At 38.6% G+C, this 20,563-nt stretch overlaps 1 protein-coding gene across 2 annotated transcripts in view; it reads left to right on the top strand.

Annotated features, from left to right (window-relative positions):
• Positions 1 to 19,209, top strand: part of Csgalnact (Chondroitin sulfate N-acetylgalactosaminyltransferase) — a 157,215-nt gene extending 138,006 nt beyond the window's left edge. For both annotated transcript variants that reach the window (XM_022082295.2, XM_022082297.2), the window contains exons 6-8: positions 1,213 to 2,410; positions 8,835 to 8,982; positions 15,013 to 19,209. In XM_022082295.2, coding sequence (XP_021937987.1) covers positions 1,213 to 2,410; positions 8,835 to 8,982; positions 15,013 to 15,198 — 1,532 coding nt within the window. In that variant the 3' untranslated portion in view covers positions 15,199 to 19,209. The remainder of the gene's footprint in view (positions 1 to 1,212; positions 2,411 to 8,834; positions 8,983 to 15,012) is intronic.
• Positions 19,210 to 20,563: the final 1,354 nt, after the last annotated feature.

Genomic DNA, 20,563 nt, shown 5'->3' on the forward strand with positions numbered 1-20,563 from the left:
GGTAGTCGGTGGTGGAATAAAGTGGTGTGTTTGTTTGTCAGCTAGCTGTTCGGAAAGTTGAGAAGTTTACACTGAAATTCGAACAGGTCAAAAATAGCTTTTACGTTTTTTAAAAGTACAGGCCATTTCAATAACGTAAGTCGCACGTAGGTGTTGTGGTTAAATTTAAACATGTAATTAATGTGTTAGTGTTAAGCTCGGATGTCTGTTGGCTACTCAGTAGGCGCTATTGTGATGAACTTCCGGACATCAGCCAGTGTGATATATAGTGTCAAAGTAACTTGAGTAACTAAAAAATTGTCATCTCACAGTCATGTGACTGCTCTTATCGTGTGGCAGGTAATTTCCCTTGCTTTGACACTGTACCGGTTAGATGTTTCCCTCTGGTCGGAACATTGCAATTCAAAGCGTTTATTAACGTTGACATGTGTATAGCCCCTGCAAAATTATCGGAGACAATTTCACATCCGTAGCGTTTAAATAGCCGCAGGTAAAATCAAAGGCTGAAACTCGGAAGCCGTTCAGTCTATTTGATAAAAGCAATTAAGTTTCAAGCTGAATGTTTCAAAATGTACAGGGTGTTCTTTTTGATAATGTGACTATTTAAAAGCGATGTAATATGTATCAGAATTCTAAAATCGAAGTACTCGACATAAATTCGTACTTTGTTGGTATTTAAATCAATTTCTCTGGCATCACAAGGTGAGGGATTTGTTGAAACATGTATTCGAAAGGAAACTTCCAATTTTAGGAAACTATTTGTAAATTTAACCTAATGCGTGCGCTCTTACTGGACGTCGCTGTGTAGTTATTAGCAATTCTATTTCTTATTTCGAATGCTTGGCCAGCCAAATTTGTTTTACTGATGTTTCCATCAGTCTCTCTACGAAAATTGTGCAATACATAACAGTAAATCGCAGTCGGTTCTTTTCATGTGTTTCGAATTTAACAGCCATAATTCATAATTCGACTGTTCGACGCTACATGATGTACTTAACTGGTAAAATATCGTACAGTAACCAAATAAAGTAACAGTTTTTTAATACGATATAATTATCAGTAACATTTTCATATTTGAATCTGTTCCTTGCGCGCACAGGCTTTCTGGAAATATTTGTTTCGGAGGAAACCGTTTAAAATGAGCTTTTAATGAAAATTGCGAACTTCGAGAGAAAAATTCCGGCGTTAATTATTTGTTCTCTTCTGACACAGGAAACGGCATTGGTTCTTCCGCCCTGGGTTCCCAGCAGCTGCAAGATCCTCCGAGCCTTAACTTCAACCTGACTTCGTCATCGTCATCCTCGTCCTCCTCCACAATGCAGGGTGTTTCCGGGGACTGTGGCTCCTACATAAGAAGACAGCTGAGTCTGGCCGAGATCACCAGAGGCCTGCCTTTCAACAACGAGTACGAGCTGATTGCCTTCAGTCACTTTACCTTCAGCCGGGTGTATCCTGTCGATCTGGGACTCGGAAAGCGTGTGGTCGAAAAGCCAATCGGATTCAAACGCAAAGACCTGCTGGAAGTATTAGTGAAAGCACTCGAGTCCTTAAACAAGAACGTAACGACTCCTTCAACGGTTACTAATAACAATAATCACCAAAATCAAAACTCAAGAAATTCACCGAATCGTTATACATTAGATGATTTTTTGGAAGGACTTTACAGAAACGAGCCCACAACCGGGACTCAATATGAAATGTATTTCAGGACTAAAAATACGAATAATAGAAGTCATATGGACCAAGTGGCGCCCGTTACCGGTGTCACCAAAGTTATCCTAATGAGGCCGTTTGCACCCCTACAGACTGTTTCTTCAGAGACGCTTCCAGTTGCGAAAGACAAAGAGTTGATTCACATTATACTCCCGTTGTCAGGACGGACAGCGACTTTTCAGAGTTTCATGGACAAATTCGTGAAGATTGCTTTGAAGAACGATAGACGAGTTCACCTAACTGTTGTGTACTTCGGCGAAGAAGGCTTGGCGGAAGCTCGTGGAATAATGGCAAGAGTCTTGATGACCAAAAACAGTGGTGGTAACAGTAACAATTTAAGGTTATTGGCTTTGAATGAGACCTTTTCTCGTGGTAAGGGGTTGAGGGTTGGTGCTGAACGTGCGTGGGATCAGCAGGGGTTGTCAAACAGCCCTCTTAGCAGCCGTCATAACGGGGATGTCCTACTTTTCATGTGTGACGTGGATGTCGTGTTCAGTGCGCGGTTTCTGGACAGATGTCGTTGGAACACTGAGCCTGGCCGCAAAGTGTATTATCCGGTGGTGTTCAGCCTGTACAACCCCCACGTCGTGTACACCCTCCAGGGCAAAGAGGTGCCAGCCGAGACGGATCAACTCGTCATATCACGTGACACCGGCTTCTGGAGGGACTTTGGATACGGCATGACGTGCCAGTACAGGTATGCCGACCACGTGTGAAACATTGATTAATACCTTGGTTGTTAGGGCTAAGCGCTGGTGATCCTTGGTTACCCTGGGATGCATATGTATGTGATATTTCAGTTTGAAGTAGGTCACTGGTGCCAGGCTTTGTCGACACACGAACTCTTCGTAAAACGTCATGCGCTTAGTTAATTGATTATCGCTGTGACATAGAGAAGCAAATATAGGTCGCCCAGTCGCCATGTTGCCTTAGTTGACAATGTAGAAGTATGATTCGGGTAGTTTTTTTTTAGGTGTTGATAATTTTGTACCAAGTTACGTAAAGGAAATTAAGTTGAGAATTATGTTGCCGGTATTTTGCTAGTGGGTGGGATGTCTGCCGATCGCATTGACCAAGTTGTCACCTGATTTTGGAATTCATTGTCACTGGGGTCTCTGGTTTGAATCTCGATCAGGGTTTGCGTAAATATTGTCATTCATCGGCCATCCCTCTTGAAATGAGCCGATACACCCTCACCGTCCAAGAACTCTTACCGATTGTCAAATTATAAAAGCTAAATGAAAGTCTGTGTACAAGTAACTAAAATTGTGTGGGGACCGAAAGAGAAAACAGAGGGAGAGAAGTTAGGAAGGAAATAAGCAAGGAAGAAGCAAACATATGAGATGCCATTAATCTTTTCTAAAGGTTTGCTAAACAAACCAGGTCGAGTTCTCTTCTCGGAACGAACGGCGAGCGCCTCAGACACGAGGAGACGCCCCCGTGAATGAGTTTTGCCCTGCGGAGTTTCAGGGAGGAAGGGAGACTAGGCATTAGACGCGGAAATATGCCCTGGCATCCTGGAATATTAAGTGCACGAGTTCCAGGCTATCCATGTGAATCTTATTCCGTAATGCGTTATTTGCTTTCCGCACTTCCCGAAATAAAGGAAAATATTCTCGTATTCAAGATGGATTTTACATTTTCAATTCATACTTTATAAATATAGTCAATATATATATATATATATATATATATATATATATAAATGGAGTCAGGGAATTTAGAGGCCTATGTTGTGTACGTATAAGGTACTATTTAAAACGTAACCCAAGAACAGCCACGTATTACGGTGCAAAAATTGAATCAGAAACAGGTGAATCCCGGTGTAAGACTGTCCCCACCTTCCCCGTGCGCTCGAGTCAAGGTCATCCTGGTTGCTAGGCCGCTGCTCACGCCAGCTTCGAGAAAGCTGTGCAGGTGCGAAAATGATTAATTTACGAGCAGAACGTGCGCGCATTCTCGAATATTACTTCGCGTCGAAATCATTTAGTAATGCCTGTCGTGACACGGAAATACGAATATGACAAAAATTCACCGACGTTTCGGGACATAGTAAGTGTGTCCTGCGACAGAAAACATGTCCGGCGTCGGACAGTTTTGAGACAGGCGAGACTCAGGCTAAGAAGAATCTCGTTCGTCTTGTTATGTTGATGGCACTGAATCTCAGAAATGCTATTTAAGTTAGGGTTGCCTCTTAAATGGAGCACTACGCAAGCCCCGTTTCTGCTAGTTTCTCATAATTTCTAATGATAATGAATTAGCCTTGATAATGAGTGTCTGTCACACAGCAGCGATAATAATTTGTAACCGGAGTCACTCAAGACGATAGCGATTAAACTTTGCACGCGGACATTGGACTTCATCATACGACTCCTCTAGTCTGTCGGGTTTATTTTTGGGGGTGGGGTGGGGGGGGCGGACTGACGGTGCTGAAATTAAAGGAACATTAGTGACACTCGTCTCTTCCTGCACCTGGTAGCCGCTGGACGCAAGCCAGACGCACCAACTTCATCCCCCGCCCCGCACCTCGGACAAAAACTGCTGTCACCGTAATGTCTCCAAGATACGCGGCTCTTAACTTGAGGGGCACGAACAGCTGTAGAACACGTGTAAACTGAGGTGTGGGGCAGGAGAGAAAGTCTGAAGGAAAATCAGAGCTAACTCCCTGGAGAGAGGCCCTTCTTCAGAAGCCAGATTTTTCTTCTACTCAAGAAATTCATCGTCTTTTACGGAAAATTTATTGCAGTGTTTTAGAGAGCCCACCACTAGTCCCTATCCTGGGTCAGATGATCCACAGCTTGTAACTCTATTTCCCTGATATGCATTTTAATATTATCCTCTAAAATACGCGTAGGTCATCTGAATATTCTCTTCCCTTCAGGCTTTTCAATTTAAATTTTGTACGGAATTCTCCGCCATGCGCGCTACTATGTGCCCCACTTACCCCAACCCATGCTCATTTATTTGATCATATGAATAGTAATTAGTGAAGAATACAAATAATGAGTCTCCTAATTAAGCAGTTTTCTCCATTTCCTGTTGCTTCATCCCTTTTACTTCTAAATATTCTCCTGATCACCTTCTTCTCAAACGCCCTCGATCACAGTAGTTTTTACTAATAACAAGCTTCGACTAAAATAGAGGATAACGTGACGAAACGTCGTCAAACGTCTGCCAGACTACACGGAGCAGCATCCCAAAAATCCGAGAAGAGTCATTTTCAAAGATAACATAAATTCAGAGACAGTGTTTATTTATTCCTTTATTTATTGTTTATTTAAAGACGCTGCCAAAACTCAGAAAATATTTCTTATAATATATTTATTAATTTTTAGTTTACACTCCCCCCCCCTCCCCCCGCTGGATGCTTAGTCTTGTAGGTGTGTGTTGAATAGTTTTGAAAGTAATAATACGAACAGATGAAAAGAAATATCCTCACATCGTGCGTTCATTTCATGAAGTCAGCGGAAGCTGTAGGAAGTGTCAGAGTGAAGCCAGCCTCCAGAAATGTCTTCAGAGTTCCGTCCCATGATACGTCATTGTTCAGGGTAAGAAGCTTTACCCTTCAAGGAATAAGCCTATCTTATAACTAGAAAGTCTAGGTGATACTTGACAAGTCCAGGGTGCGTCAGCCTTGAAACCCTTCCTATCCTGTCTGCCACAGTATTCAGATGAGGCGGAGTCACAAGAACAGCCCCCCTGGTAGTAATTTATGTATCACGCACACAACAAAACCACCCTTCAAGCTGGGAAAGTTATTCTCTCCCTGCCACAAGGGTTGTGTGCTAAGTAGCGAGGTAAGATGTGGACACGAAGACTAGCAAGCAACGATGAGACTACTCAACTAACGCAGACTGAGTCCCCTTATGTTGATCTTTAGGCAGAAGTCAAATTTGTGGACTGACAGCTTTCTAAACATTACAGTTGTGGATAAGATATGAAATCATTGCCTTTGCTTTCTTGTTTTCTACTTATCTTTCTTTGTCTCGTCTCCGTTTTCCATGTCTTCATAATCTTTCATTTTTATTTTTGTTTCATGTTTCATTTACGTTTGCAATAACGCAAACACCAAATTTTCCGTGCATCTGCAGGTTGTTACATTTTAAAATGTAGCCGTAACTCCGAAAGCATTTGTAAGCTTTGATGACATTAGTGAAACAACACAGACGATTTAATTTTAGTTTTTATTTGTTAGGAATAACTTCCAGTAGGACAAGAGGTGTGCACCGGGTACTGGTTGGGAAGCCTGAGGGGAAGAGACCGCTGGGGAGACCTAGACGTAGATGGGAGGATAATGTCAGGCGGGATCTATAGGAGATAGGAGTTGAAGGAGACTGGATTTTGTTGGCACAGGACAGGGTCCGGTGGAGGGCTTTGGTTAATTCGGTGATGAACCTTCGGGTTCGGTAAGCCATCTAGTTGGTTGGGTCCACTATTTGGGAATCCTGAGGGGGAAGAGACCTCTGGGGAGACCTAGACGTAGATGGGAGGATAATCTCAGGCGGGATCTATGGGAGATAGGAGTTGAAGGAGACTGGATTTTGTTGGCCCAGGACAGGGTCCGGTGGAGGGCTCTGGTTAATTCGTTGACGAACCTTCGGGTTCGGTAAGCCATCTAGTTAGTTAGTTAGGACTTTAGAACAGATGCTGAAAATGTCCACCTCGTTCATGAAGGCTGTTTCGACCCTTTTTAACCCTTTTTAGCGTGTTTTCGAGATTGTCCTACCCATTGTCATTTATAAATATCTACAACTGTCTTGCGAGTAAAAATAATTATTGACTCCCGGGAATACGCTACATCCAGACGGAGATTAGGGAGCGGGGTCCCGTTAATTAGAGATAGTTGACTGCGACTTGCCCCAAGATGCGGTCAATCGCGTAGCAAGGGATAGATCTAGAGTGTGGATACGTGAGGAAATGGATAATGAATCATGTAACCTACCACCATCACAGATGGCAAGGAGAAAATGGAGGTGAGTCAGAGGAACTCGCGAAGCCGTTGTTACTAGGGATGCAGTCAATAACGGTCCATTGTCAGCTCTTATATTATTCGCTGTTCGTAGAACATTTTACCACACCATAAATCTAAATGACAGTGTGTAGCAAGAAGATTTTCAAGCGGAAACTTGTAAAGGTGAAGGCTGTAGCATGAGCCTACGTTTTGCTGCAGAAAGACAAATGACTAGCCTCTCCTGCTGAGAATCTTGCATATTGAATAGAATATTCGAATAAAATGGAAATTATCCTATTTATTATCCGTAGCAGAATATGCTGTGGGTTTGAAGCCAGGTTTTGTGTACTTGTGTAAGAGAATGCTCTACTGAACCCTCCGACTGACGGGCTAAGGCGGGTTCGTCGCTGTCACTCAATACCAGAAAATTTGTGCTATTGTCCCAACTCATGTGACGGGCTTCATAAAATGTTTGCGGAGGGTCACATGCGACCCGCGGGTTGTGGTCCCTGAGCTAATACATCGACAGTTAATTTAATGAACGTTAATATTCGCTTTCAGACAGTGACGTTTTAATAAAACTCTGAAGGCCTTCGTAGTCGAAACTTAAAAAAAAAATGCACGTAATAAGGGAAAAGTTGGTCTTTGCAGTTCTCCGTCCTTTGTGAAAAAGCGAATCGAGCTTACTACCACGAAAATGGTGTCAGCACTGTCACGTCCCGTCGTTATCGTCAGAGCTTGTCAGCAACTGCTGTAGGACTGATCACACAGAAGTGAGGTTTCTCTCGCCTCTTTAAATATTGATTCGTTATGACGCCTGATTAGCTGAATATAAAAGTGACCCAAGGGCTTCTGGAAACCGAACGGGTTGTTGTGGCAACGCTTCCGACTCGGGAGGTTCTCGGTTCCAATTCTGGCTCTTTCGGCCACTCTATGTTACATCGCGGAAAGAAGCTTTCAAATACGTAACTATTACAGTCTATTCGCTGTACCCTTCTGGGATCTTGCGCCGTATAGTTTCGTAGAAGCTGACCGACGTTTTAGAGGTTATGGTTATGGACGCAGTGCACATCCCTCAAACGTCTGTCAACTTGCACAAGACGACAAGATCAATATCCCAGGAGACTGTCAGCCTAATACTTGAGAACCTGAAATCTTAATAAGATATTAATAATAATAATAATAATAATAATAATAATAATAATAATAGGAGAAATTTCTCGTGTTCTTGTCTCTACTTATATTTATATTGGTTTGTTGTATTTGATAACTCTGATAGTAGATCCTCACAACAAAAAGACCTATCTTAATGTTATTTTACCTTATCAGTTTTCGAGTGGACATTTTCCAACAGTTTTGCCACCAAAATTCTGTACGCTATTTTTCCCCCATCCAAGGTTTATGCCGAGCACATACCGCTATATTTGGTTACCTTTAGAATGCCAGTGTATTCCAAGGAGTATACATTTCCTATCTTGTTACTTGTATTTGCATTATACCTTGATTCGGTTTTCCTGTCAGATTAACAATATCGCAAATTGTAGCATCGATAAATGCATAATCGAAGTGATCAACATCAAGTATATGACTCTGCAGTAACACTAATGTACTACCGCACAAGGTTAATGGTTTGATCAAATGGAATGCAAGCTAACACTCAGTCGTGCCAACATCATTATCGTGGCCATTAGCTCAATTAGGCGGTCGCGGAATGCAAACGAGAGGATCTCTGAACTGGATTTGGAGGTCAGTTAGAGGCTTATAGAATCATGGTTCATGCAGAGTAATTTGATAATATATTGTAACCGCGTATCATAACGAATCCCTGGTTTTTTGTGCTTGTGTGTGTATTTAATTGAATTGTGAACTGATGTTAATGGAAGTATGTGTATAAAGGAACAGTTGTTAGTTCTGTTTTTATTCGTCTGGTACGAAATGTAGAGGTTTAATGCGACAAATGTAAAGACCCTACGAAAATAATGGCTGGTCAAAGTATTTACAAGTCAGGGAACCAGGAACAGAATGTTCTGAGCATGTTTTAATGAAATAGCTTTTAATTCGTCGACCATTTTTCCCTCTTCGGAGCAGTATCCTGATGCCAAATTCTGGCACCAGAGTGTGAGTTGCATGAGAAGTTCATGCTTAATGTGACGTGATGTTTCTTCCTCAGGTCTGACTTCCTAAAGGTGCGTGGTTTCGACGAAGAAATCGTTGGGTGGGGTGGAGAAGACGTCATGCTGTACCGGAAGTACGTCAGGAGTCACGTTAAAGTAGTGAGAGCAACTGACCCCGGCATCTTCCACATCTGGCATCCGAAGGTAAGTAGATGAATCTTTTGTTGCGTAGTGACGTTTCAGTGTTGTGAGGCTTTCTTAGTGAACCGAAACTAACGTCAGCATGTGGGCGTCCTCTGTAGAATAAGACCATTAGTCCTTACCCTTGCTAAACTTTAGAAATTTTGCGTTCATTTTAAGGACCACTTCAGGGCAGAAATTAACTTCTGAACTCATAAACATCATGTCTTTTGACAAATTTAATGAATTTACATTGTTTTTTTGTATTACCACTACGAGTGTACTAAAGCTGAAGGTTTGTGAAGATGTAATGTTAGAACAACGACCTCGCTGGATATTATCTTTCGTCTAGATTTTTGTTAAAAAAATACGACTTTTCGAAACGGATGTTTACGTTTCGTTGACATTAATTAATTTTAAGAACTGCTTTACGCATGATATAAGTTGACTTAACAAATGTTGAAGTCCTTTGACAGATTTTGACGAAACCACATAACACAGCTCGTAGATGTATGATTTTATTTCCTATTTGTGTTTATTATCGTCTGCCTTCCTCAAGGGTCTGATTACATTTTTGGGCGTATCTCGTGAAGTATTTATAAGCTATGAAAAACAGCCTCTCATATACGGATCTATGAATACGAATACTGTATTAGGTAATATTTGTCTGGAACTCGGTGAATTAGAAAGAAAGTCATGTTTGCTATCAGAAGCGTTGTTCAACCTCATGCCCTCGTCCTGCTGATGATTGTCTATACCACGCTGTATATATCTGGAGAATGGACAGTCCTAATGACGTGAACGTTGTTATTTACCTTCGATTTAATACATTACAGAATTTACATGAGGGCGAAACATCTGTTTGTTTTCTGTGTCTCAGACCCATAGTTACAGAAACAGCGTGGAATAATTTGTATTGGAGAGAGAGACCCTTCATTTCCATTACAGAATTATTTGGTTAAGGAAACTCTGTGTCTGGTTGTATGTGCAAGAGTGCCTTAAAATATGCCACGACTTATTCCTTAGACATCGTTACCAGTTTATCTCTCACAGTTATCTTTTTATTCGAAAGCAAATAACGTATGTCGTTGAGGAAACGTCGTTAAAATTAATCAAGAAACAAGATAACATGGTATTAGTTCTAGCTTTTAGCAGGTGCATAGAATGTCGCGGGCCAACTGAGGCCTTCGGACGCGTTTGATACATTAACTTTTCGAGTAGGTGCATATAAAACACCTACCTTACATCCATTTCGTAATAACGTGATAACCATTATCAAAAATGAATTCAGGTGTTCTAATCTGGTGCATATCTTTTTATGTGTGAACTTATAATTGTGGTCTCCGCCATACAGTCTTAGGATGATATGCGTGTTAACATTTTGGTGTGAGTACCGGAAGGAAAGGGGTCACTCGGTAGACCTAGGCACTGATGGATTTTTAAGAAAACAGAGTGGAGGAGTTTGGACTGGATTCGTCCGGTGTCAGTCTGTCAGAACTCTGTAGTGATCCGTTGTGTCTCATATAATGCAATGGATTTTTTGATGCACTGAGGGATTATCACGTCGTCTGGAGGTGGTCTGCTCCATGGAGTTCGGAAAGCAGAATTTCGACAAAATAATAATAAAAACAATAGACGTTGTTGAAGAAAGCTGTTTAATTCTTAAGAACATCCGCGGTTCTGCTTTGAACTTTACTGCTATTGTCTGTGTATGTGTTTGGGGAGGGGAGGGGAGGGGTAGAGCCCTGCTGAGGCAGTTGAAACCAATTATAAGAGAGACCTCGGCTGTGGTCTGTGCAGGACATTTTCCAAATGGAAAGAACGTAAGATTATTTTGTTAGGTTTTTGTATTGGTGTGCCTGTATGTAATGAACTGGTTTTTTTTTTTTGGGGGGGGGGGCTTTTTCTCTGCTAATGGCGGCGGATTCGCTGACTGTGCTAATACTAGAAACCACAAAACCCACACCCACAAGTTTTTTGCAGCTGAAACAAACTCAGAGAATGTAAGGATAAAAAATTGTGCTGTCATCTGAAACGTTTCTAAAGCTTAATAACGACAATTGTATGACATTTTTATTCAGATTTTCACCAACAGCGAGCGTAAATGTGACATGAAATGTATCCAACATTTTTTGATAACCATCTCCACGCCCTTTCTACGTGACTCGTAACAATCAGCATACAGCTGCTTTATTGCAGCAATTAAAATGTAATCTATATACATTACTTTCAAACCAGAATATATGACATTTACGTTTGATTTCTGCTATCTTTCGTATTTTGCCTCATTTATAGAGTATCAATGTAATATCGGCTGATAAGTGAACCCTCAAGTAATGGATTCGTTTTTCTAGCATGCTCGACTATTGTTATCATTAGTTTTCAACCCTTCGAAATCCCTTCCCAATGGAACATTAATTAATGGATGTTGTGTCAGAACTTAATGGGGAACTGCGTCACTATTTGTCTGGGATTCGCTCTGTTATGTTTTTCCCTTCTTCTCTGTTTTTAACGCAATTAACTTGCTCGTTTTCGTTGACTGTACGCTGAGGCATGTGCTGAATGCTTATTTTATGACGTCCCTTGCTTTTACCCAGCGAGAAACGTCAGTGATGAGCTTGCTTGTTAAACGATAGCGTAGCGTGGTTAAAAATTTAACAATCCTGTTAGTTGTAGCAATGAAATTTCGTAACAAGAAACTTTGAGCGTCAGTTACCACCACGATCACAGCGAATATTAATAAAGTGATGATGATGATGATGATGATGATGATGATGGTTGTGTTAATAAAGTAATAACTATATTAAATATTTATTTAGAAGCAATCCAACATTGAACATCTATTTAAATTATGTCCTACAATTGACAATTGACAATTGACAATTCAGCATTTTAGAAAAATGTGTATGCTTACTGTTTTGATGTAAGACTTGAGGTTCTCACAGCGGTGAGTATGAAGATTTCCGTCTTCTGGGTTGTTGCGCTGTGTAGTCTGGTCGATGTTAACCAACGTTTCAGAGGTCATACTGCCTCCGTCATCAGGGCGATGAATACGAAGATTTCTGTCTTCTGGGTTGTTGCGCTGTGTAGTCTGGTCGATGTTAACCAATGTTTCAGAGGTCATACTGCCTCCGTCATCGCCCTGATGATGGAGGCAGTATGACCTCTGAAACATTGGTTAACATCAACCAGATTACACAGCGCAACAACCCAGAAGACGGAAATCTTCATACTGTTTTGATGTTTATTTATGATTATTTCTGCTAACCTAACCAGTGGGTTAGTCTCTGAACTCAGCCTGGGTGAAACATCTTAAGTTTTTTATTCATTGTAGCTAAGTTTGTGACGTTTGTGTTGACAGTACCCTGTAAATATTTTTTAATGTACTCGAATCGCATCGAATCGTCGGAAGAGAATACAAACTTCGGCGAAAAATTGATAGTCCAATCAATATTCTATAATACTAGTACATTTTTATTTCGGACACAAATTAGAACGTGTGAGAATCGTGCGCTTTTTAAACAGTTTGTTTTTATGATAACGTTTTAAGTCCGGAATGGCGTTTTATAGTTTCTGTTTGTATTGTGTTTTACGTTTCTGTCGTGTGCATGTTTTTGCTTTCTACCTCAACTTGATGTTATTTCCTGCAAGAGCGAAATTACACAAGTGGCTTTTTGGGTGTTTGGCATGAGAAGACTGTTCTGCGGAATGCATTAATCCACTCCCAGTTCAACTGCATGTGATGCAGTGCATGGAAGAACACACTGTAAGTAACCCATGCATTCATATTAGTAGTCATTAATGTAATTACTAGCCTTCTTGTACTACTAATACTACTAAGTCTACTGCTACTGCCATTAATTATGGTGGCAGTTGAATTCAGTCTTCTGTTGACCATTTACAATAATAATATAAGAAGCAACAAACACAACAAAATAAGATAAATAATTCTGTTGCTATCAGAATTAAATTCATGGCATCGATTTCATAGTATTTATCGTTTTCGAAAAAAATTGGGCTCGAATTTTGGCTAGGAGTTTGTTTGTCGTGATTGGGGTAGTTTTCCTCAGTCCCTCCAAACAAACGCTGAGATGAAGATTTCCGTCTTCTGGGTTGTTGCGCTGTGTAGTCTGGTCGATGTTAACCAACGTTTCAGAGGTCATACTGCCTCCGTCATCAGGGCGATGAATATGTCAATAGGGTGTGAGGTGCTAGGTTTATAGGCTGGAAAGTGAAAGGTGTAGCCAACCTATAAACCTAGCACCTCACACCCTATTGGCATATTCATCGCCCTGATGACGGAGGCAGTATGACCTCTGAAACGTTGGTTAACATCGACCAGACTACACAGCGCAACAACCCAGAAGACGGAAATCTTCATACTCACCGCTGTGAGAACCTCAAGTCTTACAACGCTGAGATATCACCCAAAAGAAAAGATGAGCAGAGCGGTAATGGTAACATTTTCTGTGTTCCTTGATTAAGCGTGTGATACAGACTAATGGAGGAGTGGAGATACAGCTCCACATATTCTTAACCTCAGCACTAGGTGGAGGTGAATGGTTAGCTTTACACCTGACTTCTTTACTACCTAGAAACTCATCAAATAGGAGGTAGGTTAGGTCCCGTCACCAGTTTGTTATGAGGACGCTGTTAAATTGATCTTAAATTGGGTGTGACTATGTAAACTGGATTCATCCGGCACTTGATAATTGTTAACATGAATGTTTGTTAAGTATCTGAGTAACTGTCAGGTTCTCAAGGACTGTATTTGATGTAGTTAGGCTGAGTGCTAAACACTGCATCTGGGTACAGAAATGTGTTTACATGCGCTACAATTGTAATGGTCTATCCCAGATATACTGGGCGCAGTGATATTCACAACTCTGTTGACGCACTGACCCCGGACGACCACAGAATCGCTACAGGTGTTGCCAGAGTACACTGTCCTGAGAACGTTAGCACTCGCCCGCAACACATAATTCATAAATAAAATGACCACAAACTGCTGTTTCTAATTTTATTGTTTCATTCGATAAGTGTATTTATTATCATTGTTCTTGTTAATGGGTATACTAACAGTTGTATTCAAATATATTTCATACCAAACAAGTTTCTCTCAATTGCATGTTGCGAAAATTAATTTTCTGTTATAAAAGACAAATATTTGACATGTTTACAGTAAAATATATGCAACCCGTGATTGCAGTCTGTAGTTAGTAAATGATTGATATTAAATCAAGCGAAATAAACAATTTTTGAATAAAATGGAATCCTATATTATAAATTTCGTTTGACGTGTTACTTATTCTTAAGTTACTGGATTTGTATTATGAGGGTACGGCTGATTTAAAAAGCAAATGTGAAGAATGTCCCCTTACCCTTTTAGATTCTATGTTTGTTCTCTGTCGCAGGCAGGCAACATTCTGGAAATTTATATTTTACAGTCTAAGAGTCATACAAGGTTAGTGGCTACAAGGCCTGAATTATTAAGGATATTATTCACAAAATTTACCCAGTATGACTTGTTTTAGCCTCAGCGTTATGCCTATTTAGTAATTTTTTAATGGTTGGGTGTCAGAAGAAATAAAACTTGGAGAAATCCAGACTGGCGGTACTGAACAGGGGGGGGGGGGGGGGGGGTAATAAAAATGTTGACACAAAGTGAACAACAGGATTGAAAACAAAATAAAGGTGTAAAGCATATCATATGAGTGGACAAACGCTAATTATTTATTTAAATGAATGCTTTTAGCCCATATTTACATGGGAAATTTTGATGTGTTTGAGTTTATGTGTAGAATATTTGGTTATGTAACACAATGGACATTGTCATTGTTGTTGTTGTTGTTGTTCTGGTTTGTGAAACTGTCTGGATTTGTAGGTACATAAAATACCTACAAGTCCACATGGCAGCAAACCCCAGAACAACAGAATCTCAAATCTCACACTAGATAGCACTTATAAATGTTAGTGTTTTTATTAGATATGAATTTAATTTTCAATACTCATGAATTCTACCGCATGTCAGTAAATGTTACATTTATATTGCAGGTATGCTCAGGTGGTCCGGGCCATCAGAAACTATCAGCTGATCAGTACCGAGCCTGTATTCGATCTCGGGCCCTTAACGAAGCATCCCACGCCCAGCTAGGATTCCTTGCCTTCCGAGATGAAATAGCCAATCAGAATAATGTCAAAGGATCATTATATCCTTCAGTACATAAAGAAGAAACCTGATCACAATCCAAGAAGCACGGTCAAAGAAATGAATTTTAATTTTACCCCATCTGTTAAAATAATTGACATGGGATTTTGCCGTCTAGAGACTTAGGAATGAACCTTCATTGACTCCATAATGAAAAGTTAATCTTTCATGTGGCATATTTCATAAACCAAATGCTTATAATGAACATTAATGTGAAAATAATGTTTACTTTTGCATTATAAAGAGTCACTGCCTATCCAGATAAAAATAAATGTTTCAAGACATTCATCGCACCAACAAGGTCTTATGTTGGAAATATAATTTCTGTTTTTTTTAATCAGTACTTAAAATAAATCTTCAAATACGTGATGTGAACTTCTGGTTACGGAATTTTTGAATTAGATTGTCATATAAAATATGAAAGTATTGGACAGTACAAAATAGTGAATGGTGTTACTGGTAACATTTTGTACTGGCTGCTGCTTGTTAATGTAGCAACAGTGAGTATTATACCATAGCAAATTAATAATTAATGCAGTATTTGCTTGTAAAAGATTGAAAGGATTTTAATATGGATCTGAACTAAGGTATTTTCTTAGACAGTTAGTAATATGTATATCCAATATTAACTATGAAAATAAGACCAATAACAGTTTCATATCTGAGGTAACCAAACTTGTTCAGTAATTAATTCTCATAAATTACATATCCCTAAAATGCAAGATCAACGCATTATTCCTGTTAAAGGCAAAAAATAATTGATAAGCAACATATTCTCATTATCATTATAGTTTGAAGGACCGTGATTATGTCAATAAAATCAAAATTAACAGATTTTTTGCAGAGAATTTCTTACAGTCTTCAAATATTAACAATTTTTCAAAATCTAATTTCTTCTATTGTAAATATTTTAAGTTTTATTATTATGTACTACATTTCATAGTCTTAATAATGTGAAGCTGTAAAACCAATAAAATATTTTATGAAGAAAACATTAGAAAAAAATGACAAGTCAGTTATTTAAAAATTACACCAAATAACTCTTATAACCGTTTTAATCGAAAAGAGTTTTATGACGATATGTCCATAGATATTAGAAACTATCTTTCTGAAATATGGGAGTAGGGTGAGTAAATGTAGGTAAACCCAACATTTTCTATAAAGATGTGGGTGTATGCTTATAAGAACCTAAGGGTACAGTTTTCATCACATTTCATGGTGCAGGTATTTTAGATAATCCAGTCCTTCTTCTGTAAAGTACATTTTTGCAAGAGGAGCGAAGCTGTAAAGAAACTTACAAACCTCCACTTGTTAATATTAATAATGTGACTTGAGATAAATCACAAATATTAGTTGTTTTGTGAATTAAATATAATGTATGTGTTAATTGTTAATTTGTTGTTGTTTGGATATTAACTATACTTGTATTATTTATTTATTAAATTTGATATTCAGAATACTGTATACGATTATATATGTTGAAATTTTAATTAACTCAACTTTTATTATTCTTTGTCTTTGCGTTGAATTTCAGCTTGTTTCAGATTTACTGTTGTGTGCATAAATTTGTATAGCTTCATCACAAGTCCAACAATTTTAGAATATGTACAGTTATACTTGTAAATTTGTTGTTATTCTTTTCAGGAAATCGTGAAAGAATGACATTCTGAGGTAAACTCTCGAAAGCGTTGAATTTGGCAGCGATTAATACGTGTCTGTTAACAAACATTTAATTGTAAAAGAAAACTGTTTTAATTGGAAAATTTTTCCTGTTTTCCTCTCCTTTAGTCATTATATGACCAATAAAATGTTCACAATATGATTTATTGTGTAGCTTTTAAATATGAGAAAATTCTGTTAAAATCTCAGTATTAGTCTGAATAATTTAGTAATTACTTTTATTTTACAGAATGTTAGGCTGACTAGAAAACTATTTACTGAAATTCATTATTTACCATAATATTATTATATTTTATTATTTTATTTAGTGTTCTGTCTGACGACAGGTTCATATGAACAGGATCCTTCCACCCTTTTCTCGGACTGGGACCTGTTCATATACGTTCTTGGCAGATGATCCAGAAGTGGTTTGCCATTGCCTTCTTCTGTGTGTGAATGGAGTAATTGTTGGGATGCCACGGAGAAACCGGGGAAGCCCCCGGAGGAAAACTCCGTGTTACCTAGACCACGGCCTTGCCCAACACAAACTGTAATCTCCATGGAGATTATCTGATATCTGCTTTTAATTGCAGATGCTTGAATAATGTTACGCTTCATCAATTTGAAAAAGAGAAAAGCTCTGAAGTAAAATTATTATTTACTTATTTATTTTGTGTTTATATCGGCAATGTCATTCTTTCTACAGATAAGAAGGATATGGTGAAATTTATTTGAGATTTACAGAATATCTCGACACTGGTAATTAATCATGTATTATTGTTGAAGACAATGCAAACGCCTAACGTGCTTCTTGTGTTCAAATACGTGCAGAATGTGTGAGTGACTTCAACATTGACTTAGCATCAAAATCGCATGAATGTGACAAATCTTCAGAGTTGAAAGCAACCATTTAGAATAGAGAAAATTCAGGAACTTTCAAACATGAGTGAGATATGTGGCCATAATATTCGTTATTTCTGTTGCTAATGACAATGGTGCTACTTAAATATTTGCTTAAATTGAGCAATGAACAATTTTAAGAAACATTGATTAACCCTTATCATCTGATGCAGCTGCCAAGGCCGAGCCATACTTTCAGTAGCGCCGTGGCACAAGGGGTTTACAGCCCTCGTTTCATATGACGTGTGACATAAATTTAAGGGATGTGACATCAGTACAGCTTTGTTATATATTAATGGCGAAAATATGAACACATTATGAAATATAAGACGTGGACAAAAATGGAAAATGAATATTTTCTGACAAATTTATCGACTTGAATCTTTCATCCTTTCTTATTCATAACAAGAGAACGAATGTTAGTTTTATTGTATTTAAAAATTAAATGTTTCGCCATCTTGCATAGTGCTTTCGGGAGACGATAGTTCTAACATGTTCTTGTAGATGACGCACTGAGAAGTGGCTGCCATCCTCGTGGAGCGTTATAAATTTCTTGCACCTCATTTTTGAATTAAACAAATGAAAACTGAATTATCTGATTTTCTGCGTTAATATGCACTGGCAATACAAAATCTTTGGTTTAAGAACACAGTAATAATGTGTTTAAATTTGATCAGTAATAACAAAATGAAATAATTTGGAAATTGAGTCGGTTTTCGATATTCAACATTTACAGTTTTGGATGCCTTATGTTAGACCCAAAATATTGTCTTCAAAAGTAAAAGTATTCAGCATGTTTATTGTTAATGATTAATTCAATAAATTGTAGTACCAGCAGACTTTAAAATGTTTTAGATCCATGCATTGTTTTTCTGGGAAATTTTTATAAAGCCTATGCATTTCATTAGCAATTTGATTAACTTTGACAGCGATTTTTTTATGACTTATTTTACGTCTTTATGTGGATTTTCCTTCTTGATCTTCCTGTGTATTTCCGTATTGGTTTAGATAGTAATTATGGTTCAGGAATTGTGCGCTTGTCATGAAACATATATTTTTATCTCTATCTGGACATATCTATCTCTCTGAAAATTGTTTACGAAGATTACAGTGTGTCCAGTTACCGAAGAACATTTTTCCATTTTAGACTTCATTAAATTTCCAAATTTTGACACAGCAATACCAAGACAATTTGAAAACGTGACAAAAGTTAATTGACTTATCTCATTCTTGGAAATAAGTAGTATTCCAAAGTTTCTGTCTAGTCAAATTTTTTTTTAGCAGTCAGCTGTGGACAAAAATTGCCAATGTTACCAAATAAAAAATTTATAGCACTAGACAGAAATAAAAATTAAAAAAGATAATTATTGTATCAAATGTTAATTTTATATTTGTGAATGAAATAATCAGGAAATCTGTTCACATTGCACGATATTTGATGTACGGTGCAAGAATTGTAAAAATAATAAAGAAATACAAGTCGATGTTCATCAAGAAATAGTTATTACACGATGTGTAAAACTATTTAATTTTACGGATTGCTGAAGAGGAGGGTAGAGCTGGAACACAAAATTGTTTCTTAATTCTTGAAATTTTAGTTCTGTCTTCATATTGATGACTCAGGCGAAAATAATTTATGTGCAATGTGCTATAACCCACTGTTACATGGAGTTGCAGCTCAGCAGCTCAATGTCCACCACAGTTCTATCCTTCGAACTCTTTTCACCCTCTGTCCTCTGGTGCCTTTTAATCTTGCAGATTATGGACTCGCCATGCTGCATTCCCCTTCGTATTGCTGCCTCGTAGAGTTCTTTTGCTCAGAGCAAGATTTTTATCCAAAATCATTATAAAATTTAAACGTAGCCATGCGGAGTGCTATTCAAAGTGAAAAGAGGGGAGACAGATACGTGTATTATTCTGTGTTGATTCGGGGAATGCTTGTTACCCTGCAGTTTAAAATATTTTGTTGTCCCATCTTCTATCTAAAAATGTAAATATTTAAATATGCAGAACTGTAATATTGCCTGTTGTTTTGTATGGATGTGAAACTTGGTCTCTTACATTAAAAGTAGCATGCGGGTTGATTGGATCTGAAAGTAGGACCCTGGACTCGTCATCAGGTGAATAAAACGAGTAGGATGAGATGGGTGGGGCATGTAGAGGGAACGAGGAGGTGAGAAACGTGTATAGAATTGTGGTTGGAAATCCTGTGAAGGGAGGAGACCGATCGGACGGCCTAGATTCGCTTTTGTATAATTACTGACATCGAAATCTGCGACAAAGAGCCAAGTAGAGTGAATGGAGTATAACGAATGTCTTGTTGTCATAAGTACGTCACTCTTTTAATATGAAATCATACTCGAGAATGGTCAAAACAATATCGATTTCTGTGAAATTTTGCTGTAATTTGAGCTTAGGTTATTTATTGAGGGGAAAAATCAATTTTGATGTTTAATTAACATTCGTTAGTCTATTAATTCATCATTTCTTTACGTTCATGTCGATTGCCCCTGTTCATCTTCTTTCTCAGCCTTTCTTTTCTTTTATGTATTTATTTATTTAGTGTTCTGTCTGACGACAGGTCCATATGAACAGGATCCTTCCATCCTTTTCTCGGACTGGGACCTGTTCATATACGTTCTTGGCAGATGATCCAGAAGTGGTTTGCCATTGCCTTCTTCTGTGTGTGAATGGAGTAATTGTTGGGATGCCACGGAGGAAAACTCCGTGTTGCCTAGACCACGGCCTTGCCCAACACAAGTTATAAATTTGGGCACCGCCGGGAATCGAACCCGAGACCCAGGATTACAAGGCCAGCGTTCTAACCGCTAGACCACC

This window comes from Zootermopsis nevadensis, unplaced genomic scaffold, assembly GCF_977971745.1.
Source record: "Zootermopsis nevadensis isolate Lab colony 2312 unplaced genomic scaffold, Znev_1.0 Znev_ptg000012l, whole genome shotgun sequence".
Lineage (NCBI taxonomy): Eukaryota > Metazoa > Arthropoda > Insecta > Blattodea > Termopsidae > Zootermopsis > Zootermopsis nevadensis.